This window comes from Cavia porcellus, unplaced genomic scaffold (genome assembly GCF_034190915.1).
Source record: "Cavia porcellus strain 051 isolate PalLab524CR breed Dunkin Hartley unplaced genomic scaffold, mCavPor4.1 scaffold_6, whole genome shotgun sequence".
Classification (NCBI taxonomy): domain Eukaryota; kingdom Metazoa; phylum Chordata; class Mammalia; order Rodentia; family Caviidae; genus Cavia; species Cavia porcellus.
In genome coordinates, this window is record NW_026947489.1 from 93,036,405 (window position 1) to 93,046,100 (window position 9,696).

General features: G+C 60.1%; 1 protein-coding gene across 1 annotated transcript; it reads right to left on the reverse strand.

Annotated features, from left to right (window-relative positions):
* Positions 1-720: 720 nt before the first annotated feature.
* Positions 721-9,397, reverse strand: Ccr7 (C-C motif chemokine receptor 7). The gene is made up of 3 exons (XM_003466941.3): positions 9,338-9,397; positions 5,373-5,422; positions 721-3,174 (listed from the first exon to the last, which is right to left on the reverse strand). Exons 1-3 carry the CDS (start codon positions 9,345-9,347, stop codon positions 2,107-2,109), a joined length of 1,128 nt encoding a protein of 375 aa, XP_003466989.1. The 5' UTR covers positions 9,348-9,397; the 3' UTR covers positions 721-2,106.
* Positions 9,398-9,696: the final 299 nt, after the last annotated feature.

The following is a 9,696-nucleotide window of genomic DNA, read 5'->3' on the forward strand; positions in this document are numbered from 1 at the left end:
CGGAGACACCACAATTTGGGGCGCTGACACGGTGGAGGGGGGTTCTGCTGTCTGTAAATGTCTGCAGGCACCCAGCGATTGTCAAAAAATGGATCCAAAGCCAGGGAGGCAGGGCAGCCTCGGCTGGCCTGGCTTCCCTCTCCCAGGCCACTGTGCCTCATTCCTCTCTGACTCCTGGGTTGTTTTCTTTTCTGTGGTCTCACTGGGACACACACAGCCCACGTGAGAAGGCAGGACTCCCTCGGGACACTGGGGCACCCAGGGGGCACCCTCTCGCTGGGTGTCTGTATCTACAGGGCTGCACCTGGTAACGCCTGCAGCTGTGGCCATGAACGCTGCTTAGCCTCTCAGGGTACCTGTTCCCGGGGCAACCTGCAGAGGAGGGCACTGTCCTGGTCACAGATTGGAAAGCGGGTGTCACCACTAGGCAGAGCCACCTTTAGTGAGGTCTTCTGGCCGTGGGAAAATGGATGGGGCCGTGCTTTGGGTGAATGCCTGTTCCCCTCACGTGCCCACCCCCGGGCCCAGAGCAATGGAAGTCATGAGGGGCACCAGGGCCCCATGACAGGAATATCTGCAAGGTGTGGGGCACGGGGTCTGCCCCTCCACATAGTTGGGGTCTATGCTGGGGGAGGCTGGACGGGTGAGTCGCTCTCACAGTCACCCTGCCTTGGGACAGGTGGCCTTGTGCAGGACTGGGGCATGGAGCTCAGCGAGAGATACATTTTTGTAGCTTAGCAGCTACTCAGCCTGTGTTGTTTTGTCACAGCAGCAGAATCCATGGAGATACACGTGGTGTTGTGGAGGGCCGTGGCGGCTAGGGGCCATTATGCAGGGTCCTGTTTGGGCGGCGGGCCTGCCCACCCGGCCTGTCTCGTGTGTCCCACCTGAGACCCTTTATTACAGGGAAAGGTGCTTCCTCCACATCCCAGCTCTGGGAAGGACAGAGATCAGGGCTCCTGTTCTGGGCAGAGCTGCGACAGGTCAGCAGAATGGTCAGCTAATGCTGCTGAGGGCTGAGAGTCCCTGTGGAAAGGGTGCTGGACCACTCGGCCTTTCCAAACCTCCGCTGCCCCATCCCGTGTCTCTGGATCACTGCTGGCTGCCCAGGGTGGGCTTCCCTGCCCCACATGCTGGAAGGGCATCTGCCAGGTGGACACTGTGTCCTCAGCCCCTGTCCTGGGCTGCTGCCAGTGGCCGCTCTGGGAGTGCAGGCCCTTGCTGGGCATGTGGGGAAAGGGACAGGATGCAGTGAAGAACTTGCTCATCTGACCCACGATGTTTTCCCTTCTTTAAAGCTGTCGTTTCCCCAGGGGAAACTTTATTTCTGCATGAATAAGATGTCATCTCTTAACGAACTGGAAGCAGAAAAGGAGGGATGGCTCTTTCCCCACCCCGTTCCTACGACAGAGGCGAGAAGGAGCTCACTGGCCTTTGACGGCCAGCATGGTCATCCTCCCTTGTCCCTGATATGTCCTCCCTGCCCTCTCGTCTGCTCCTTTGGCAGAATCGAGGCCTGGGTGGACACTCTGCTGTGCTCTGGAGCTGTGGCTGGGAACGTGGGTCCTTGGTGGAGCCAAGTGCCTGCTCTGGCCCCGCGGGAGACAAGAGCATATCAGTCTGTCTGTCTGTCCCGCGCAGGCACGGGAGCACTTAGAGGGCGCCTGCCGGCATGGATGACCGTGGAAATACAAGGGAGGAAGGCATGCAGGGTGGACTGGTGGCCTGCCCTCGCCACACTGGCCGTTGGTGGTCTCCAGCAAATAGCCCGGTTTCCTACCCCAGACTCTGCCCAGGAGGATTCCTTGCTAAATGACAGGAAGGTGGGTTCAGAGGACAGAGTGGTCCCCTGCACCATCCACTGCTCCCCAGCCCCGCCCCCTGCACTTGGGAAGGCTGTGGTGTCTCGAGTGGCCTCCTCCATGGTGGCACTAGTGTCTCTTTCGGGCCTGGGTTGAGGTAGCCAGGGCTTCATGACATCCCGCTGTCAGCAGGCAGCACCTGTTGGGAGGCTCCTGGATCATCCTATTTTTCTTCTTTTTTTCTGCTCCCTGTCCCCTCCCCAGGGTCCCTGGGAGAGAGGTCCACCATCCAGGCAGAGGAGCCCTAGGGGGAGAAGGTAGTGGTGGTTTCCGCCTCCGTGCTCATGGAGACACGGCGGGCATGCCGGCAGGAGGACCATTGTCGCAACCGCTCCTGGCTGAGGCAGCCCAGGTCCTTGAAGAGCTTGAAGAGGTCATTGCGGAACTTGACGCCGATGAAGGCGTACAGGAAGGGGTTGGCGCAGCAGCGGAGTGAGGCCAGGCTGTAGGTGACATCGTAGGCAATGTTGAGCTGCTTGCTGAGCTCACAGGTGACGTTGAAGCTGGCCACTGTCTGGGCCAGGACCACGCCATTATAGGGCAGCTGGAAGACCACAAAGACCACGACCACGGCGATGATGACCTTGATGGCCTTGTTGCGTTCAAAGTTGTGGGCCTGCAGCAGGGTGCGGATGATGACCAGGTAACAGAAGCTCATAGCCAGCAGGGGCAGCAGGAAGCCAAACAGCATCTGCGCCACCTGGATGAGGACCAGGGACTCTTCCTCCTTGGGCAGGAGGGAGCACCGCTGTGCCTGCTCGCCGCTGCCTCCGTGGAGGCCACTGTAGAGCATCTCCGGGATGGACAGCAGCGTGGCCACGGTCCAGATGCCCACGCAGGACAGCTTGCTGATGAGGAACACGCGGGCCCGGTGGCGGTGGGCGGACACCGCCTGCACGATGGCCACGTAGCGGTCGATGCTGATGCAGAGCAGCAGCAGCATGCCGCTGAAGAAGCTCATCTTGTAGAGGCTGAAGATGGCCTTGCACAGCCAGACCCCGAAGACCCAGGACTGGGCCGCACTGTAGGCCCAGAAGGGAAGGGTCAGCAGGAACAGCATGTCAGCCACGGCCAGGTTGAGCAGGTACACGTCGGTCATGGTCTTGAGCCGCTTGAAGTAGACGTAGGTCAGCACTACCAGGCTGTTGCCCAGCAGGCCCACGAAGCAGATGGCCGAGTACATGATCGGCAGGAACCAGGCCTTAAAGTTCCGGACGTCTTTCTTGAAGCACACAGTCTCGAACTGGGTGTAGTCCAAAGTGGTGTTGTCACCAATGTAGTCATCCGTGACCCCATCCTGGCACAGACACACCTGGGGGAAGACACGAGGGCCCAGGGCCCGGGTTAGCAGGGCAGATCCCAGTCTGGCCGCGGGTAGGCGGACAGTCCCTGCCATTGGCACCCCCTGGAGGAATCTGCTGGCAACGCACATTTTAAGGGGTCTGTATTTCCTCCAGTGTCTAGGGGACCCTTTGATTTGGAATCAGTTCTCCAACTTGACCACACATAAGCATTTCCTGGGGCACTGTGGACATGCGTATCCCATTGCCAATCAGTAACTGGAGTCTGATTTTGCTGACTGTTGGCTGCCTAGGAGCTGATGGGGAACTGGATGTGGTCTCAGCCTTGGGCCCAAGGAGCTGGGCCTGGTTGGATACAAGTCCTGTCCCTAAGCCTCGGTTTTCTCATCTGTGAGATGGACAACCCTATATTCTTATGTCCCCCATACGGTAGTTGTGAGGTCTCCCCCTTCTCCTCCTGGTTTCCTTTCACATCCACAGGGTTTTCTTTCACCCATGGGAACCCCATGAGGTCAAGGATGTGATTCCTTCTCTTGGAGCCCCCTGCGGGCACAAAATACCCCAAATCCCACCCCAGGGTCAAGGCTGGGCAACCTGTGGCAGGAGGAAGTCCCAAGACTCAGCGGTCATGGCGTGAGCAGTGGGGGGCCTTGAGGGGTCCCTGGCTCCTGTGGGAACTCAGCAGAGCATGTGCCAGTGGTCCAACTCTGCGTGGAGTTCTGGGTGACCAGGCCCAGGGTGACAGAGCTGTGCCCTAATCCTCAGTGGCCTCCGGTTCCGCAGATCCTGGCAGATCCTGCCCGCAGTGCTCTTTAGTCGTTTGGGGTGAAGGCTCAGCTGCCTGCTGTGATTTATCAATCAAGGAGGAGCCCAGGCGATGGCCTGCCGGGCTCTGCTCAGGTTGGGGACCGACCCTTAGCAGCTCAGCAGCAAATCTGAGTTCTGCACTCCTCACTGTCCTGCCTGGGGATGGAGGAGGGGAGGAGGGCGCCCGGAGCCTTTGCCCTCTCCAGGACATGGCTGCCTTTGAGGTGGGGTGCTCTTAGCCCCCCTCCCCGTGGGAAGCCCAGGGTTTAAGTCTGAGCTCCCTGGACTCAAGGTCTGGTGAGGGGGCCTCCCTGGAGGGGCCAGGACCCCAGCCTCTGGGAAGTGTGCCCTGCCCACCCCTTCTCTCCCCACACCTCCAGCACCCCCAGCCTCACCGCCTCTGCAGCCCACAGCCCCACCACATCCTGCTCTGTCTGTCTGCACTCCCCCCCCAGGAAAAGAGAAGAATGAGCCCCAGCTGTCTCCATCCTGCCCGGGCCTCCTTGGGCTGAGCCCAGCCTCTCCCAGAGTCTCAGCCTCGCTGGCTGCTGGCGGGCAGGGAGGGGGCGTCAAAGGGAAAGGGGCCAGGTCTGGGGCTGCAGCCCAAGCTCCGGGGGGGCCCGGGGATGGGGTTCTGGGAGCGCTGCCTGGCTCGGGCCCTGCCTCTGGCCAGAGCTCCTGGAACAATGCCTGTCTGGCCATCAGACCTGGGAAAGAGCCCAGTTCCGAGGCTGCTCCCCACCCTGAAGAGCTCCCACCCAACTGACAGAGGAAACCCGATCCCAGAGTTACGGTTTCCTCTGCTCTGTTCTTGGCAACCCAGCCTTCTTTGCCTCACTGCTGGGATCGAGGAATAGAAATGAGTGTGCATGCATGTGCTTGTGTGTGTGCATGGGCGTGTGCCTGCTGAGGCCCCAAGGCACGACCCTCATCTGGCTGGGAGACCAGATGAGCCCCGGTGTCCCCAAGGCAGTGCAGCTGAGTGGAGCCTTTGGTTACAGGCAGAGTGGGAGACAGCTTTGGGTGACATGAGAGAAGCAGGGGCCCAGAAGGGGGTTCCTGTTCTCCACTCACATGTAGCATTTTATATACACGGGTGTGTGTGTGGAAGTACAAAACCAGGTCCCTGCACTGTTTGCAGCTTTCCTCTCCCTGGCGCTCAAAGGCCCCATGCCTGGGGGTTCTGGAGGGGGGCTGCTGAGTGCTCTGATTTGAGTGCAGAGAACATCTGTGACTCCCCACGTTACCCACAGATGGAGAGAGGCGGCCACTGGCTGATCAGAAGGCAGGTGGGCTTGGACCTAGGCCTCTGCTTCCCACCGCATGCCCAGCTCCCCCACCCTCCCTGGCTGGCTAGGGACAGGGTGGCCAAAAGACCCCAGCCCCCGGTGGGAAGCCTCACCTGGACCAGGAGAAGCAGGGCCATCACCAGCAGGCTCCTCATTGGTTTCCCTGGAGGAGAGAAGCGGGGAGGTTACTGCCTGGCCAGGACAGCACTGTATTATTAATGAGCAGCAGGGTGGGGTAGGGGCTCCCTTCGGGGAACCCCTCACCCCAGCTCCAGGACATCGGCATCATGAACACCTGGCCTCAGCCCCGTGTCCCTGTCCCCCTTTCCTTCCACCCCAGCCTGGCCCTGGCCCCTGAGACTGTGGGCTCCAATTCAGGGGGTGAAGAAGAGGTGTGATCCTGGGTTGGGGGTTACCGAGAAGACTGATTACTCTGTTTTCCACAATGTCGGTGTTCTGGGGACACTGGTGGACACTCAGGTCCAGGGGTGTGGGACGCCCTCCGTCCAAGGGAACTGAGTGACCACCTTGTGGCCCCTTCCTATCTCCTGGTTCTCAGGGCCCAGCTAGGCCCTGGACCCTAGGGGCATGAGTCTCTGAGCTGCCACTCACGAGTGCCATGGCGGGACCTGCCAGCTGTCATAGCTGCAGGGCTGGCCTCACTCCTGGGCTGGCCCTCTGGCTGGGCAGCCATCGTTCCTGTCCTTGGCGACAGCGCCACCTGCTGGAGCTCTGGGCACATGACGCACGGGTTGCCTGAAGCTCCCGTGCAGGACGGGAGGCTGGGGGTGTGGGCTTGCGGGTTCCCAGGGGAGGCAGGAAGAGCATCAGGCCCCTTGGGTCAACAGACCTTTCTGCCACCGCCTCCAGCAGATCATCCTGAGTACCACTGCCAGCGACGTCTTCCAGAGACGTCAGCGTGGTCCCAGCCCACACCACCGCTTCCCAAGCCCCCTGGCCAAGCTGAGCTGGGCCTCGCATGGCCATTGACCCTCCCCCCCCCACTCCTCCTTGTCCATCTGTTTCTGGGTACAGGCACCCCAGCCCCTGTGACCAGCCGCATGTGAGTCCTAGGCGCCCCTGCGGAGCTCGAGCCTGCTGGGCCATGCCTTCCGGCCCACATGTCATGGTAGGGTCCAGTGTCCCTCCCCCCCCCCTTCAGAGTTCGAGGTTTCTTTCAGCGTATCACTGTCTTCCGGTTACTCTAGAGAAAGCTCGCTCTGACTGTCAGGGAGCGGAGATATCAATGTCTGGATCAGTTTTAGTAGATGGGGTTCACAGAGCAGGTGCTGTTTCCATTTTACTCCGGGCTCCCCCCTCTCTGCTGCCGTGGGGGCAGGGCCCCTGGGTATACGCGTGTTGCGGGCGTGCGTGTGCATGCGCGTGCGTGGTTTCTCATTCCTGGCGATGCACTTGGGGCTGAGCGGGGCTCCAGAGGCCCACGACAGCCCGGTTTTGAGAAAGCTACCAGGGGAAGTTAGGGGAATTCTGGAGGCCAGGGGCCGTGAGTCAAATCGCTCCTGTCTGTTATGAACTCATAAAGCAACCGGTCCCGGGGAGCCGTCTGGGTTGGAACCTGCACTCGGGAATCTCGGGGTTGGAGGAGTGGTTGACCTAGAGACGCTGGGTATTTTCAGAGTTCTGGAATTTTCTGCAGTGATAGTCATGCGAAGAAAACTCCCCCGACTCCTGTCTGGTCCCTGGCCTGAGAGACCTCCTGGTTGAAAGCAGGGGACCTGGGCTGGCCATGCCAGCCTCCCCGCCTTTTTGAGACAGGGTCTCCCTCAGTTATTGAGTTGCCCCGGCTGGGCTTGACCTTTCCATCTTCCTGCCTCAGCCTCCCTGAATGTTGGGCTCACAGACATGTTCCACCCTGGCTGACTTTCTGCCTGGGTTTTTGCTGAGGTAACCTTGCTCTTTTGATGGCAGGGACAGGAGAGAGCTGGAACCACCCTGGAGTCGCTGGGGTGTCAGTACTTCATCCAGTAAGAGCCAAGCCCTGGGTACTTCACTGCCTTCCCCAGAGGGATCTCACTTCCTTCTCACAGAGGCGGCACTGCACTCACTCCCACCTGCCAGTGGGGAAACCGAGTCACAGCAAAGTTAGTAACTTTCCCAGGATCGCCCAACAGCCATTAGTGGAGTTGGGCTTCGCCCCCCCCCCCCAACTCTGGAAACCATGTTCTCCTGTGCTTGGGCCCCTGGTTCTTCATGCATCTCTGGCTTCTGACATCTTGTGAGATGACACTGTGCGACTCTCATGCCATGTTCCAGAGCACAGCGGTCCAGAGAGGTGCAGCCAGTTGCCGGGGGTCACACAGCAGCTGGCGATGGATCCCAACTAGCGCACTCCCTTCGTAACTCACTGAAACGCCCCTCGTCTGTGTTCCCTTCCTCTTTGTGCCCTGCTCTGTGCTCACTGACGTCACATCTCACACTGTCCCAGCAGCTCACTGGTGCTCCTGTCCCGCCATCCCTGGACTCATCAGTCTCTGAATTCCCCAGTCAGTGACAGAGTGGCTGGAGGAGACCATGCAGTGATGAGGAGCCCACGTCCACGTCCACAGTGACCCCCGGGTACCCATTGGTCCCGGCTTCCTTAGTGCCCCCTGGGCCACCCCAGACTCTCACGTTTCTGGTGGGCCTGTGAGATGCCCGTGTCTCATGGGCTCCTCTGTGTTCTCTCTGCTTTTGAGATTTCTGAGGTCAGGGCTCCTCAGTTTGCTCATTCAAACCGGGAAAACAAGCGGCCTAGCCTGGGCCCAGCTCTCACTTTGTGTAATAGAAACTCTGCCTTCTCACCGCCCCAGCTCCCTGCTGCCGGGCGGCGGAAAACGGAGACTTCGCGGTCCACCCGTCCTCCCAACGGCCCCGTGGCCGTTTTGAGCAAAGAGACACACAGGGTTTGGCCAGTAGGGCTCCTGTGAGTTCAGGTGGTGACGCGAGCACCCCTCCCTCTAGGCCAGATGGCGCACTGCCTCTCTGTCTGTCTCTGGCACCCCCAGACTTAGTCTTGGGGGACACCTGGCAGAGTGCAAACCAATTGGCAGCTTCCTATTGTGTTAAGGGAGGTAGAGGGAGGCTGGAGCAGGGGGGTCTCTGGGTAGTAGGGGTGCCTTGGGCTTGTGGTCCCTGAGGTGGGTGGCAGCTTGTCTGGGAGAGGTTGAAAGAGGTTCTTTTTTGGGAGGGTGGTATTGGGTATTGGACTCAGGAACTCGGCACTGAGCTACACCTGCAGTCCTTATTTTATTTTATATTTTAAGAAAGGATCTGGTAAATGGCCCAGGCTGGGCTTGGGCTCCTCCTGCCTTAACCTCCCAGAGTATTAGAATCACAGGCGTGCCCATCAGGAGGAGGTTTTTCCAAGCTTAAAACTGACTTCATTCATTCATTCCACTTCCCGCTCACACCCCAAGGCAGGGGCTACCGAGAGGAGGGCCCTGGGCGCCCTCTATCCACCGCCAGCTTGGTGGGTGGAGGAGGCAGGGCTGAGGGTTGTGGTGTGGTGAGGTCGATTTGGACAGCGCGGGAACCTTCACTTTTTAAAGCCGCCCTCTTGTGGCTTTGAGGCCAGGCTGGCTGGCGGTGGAGCCCTCTAGGAACCTGGCCTGTGCCTGACTGGGTCAGATCTGCAGCCGAGATTGGCGGCTTGGGCATCTGGAGGACCTGCTCTGCCGACACCCCCACCCACCCCAGGGTGCCCCTCAAAGCGTCTGTGTCTCCACCGCAGCGCCTGCCTGGCTGGCCCTGCACTTGAAGAGGTGACTGCAAAAGCAGGTGCCACGGTGGTGGTGGAGAGGGCGAGGTGGCTGGCATCTGCGCCACGGCAGCTTCCTCCGTCTCCTTTTCCTCAAGCCCCACTTAGCCGGGACCAGGCGGGGTCATTCATTTGCCCTGCGCTTGACGCCCAGAGTCCTGGGGGCCTCACCCATCACCCCAAGCTGAGAACGGTTCCTCTGGGGCGCCCAGCATGGCCCCTGCTTGTCCCCCAGCCCCAGGTACCGACAACTGTCCCTCCCTGGATGACAAGGTGCCCCCGGCCCTTGCGCTGCTCCTTCTTGATGAGGCGCTTACTCACCCAGGTCCATGACACTGCTGAGGACTGTCACCACACAGGAAGGCTGTGCCCGCGTCCCAGCTCCCCATCTGGGGAGGAAGTGGCATGGAGCCCCTTTTAAGATGTGCTGCGAGCCACCTCCCCTGCCCCACCCACCCCCGCTCCGCCCCTGCCCCAGCCTCCGCCTCCGGGGACCTGGGGTATGAAAAAGTGATGGGTGCCGCTGGTCATAGGATCTTGAATCACCCGGTCATTTACATTCAAAAAGCCCCAGAGCCTAGGTGAGGGACGTCAGAGACCTGCCTCCCATCTTTCCCCATGTTTCGGGTGAAATTCTTTTGAGTTTCACTATCAGCTCAGCTGGTAGCCACTGTCCCAGC

Coding starts and splice junctions, on each gene's coding strand:
- Ccr7 (XM_003466941.3), bottom strand. Junction 3,175..5,372: donor CCCTGCTTCTCCTGGTCCAG/GTGAGGCTTCCC, acceptor GTCTTCCCCCAG/GTGTGTCTGTGCCAGGATGG.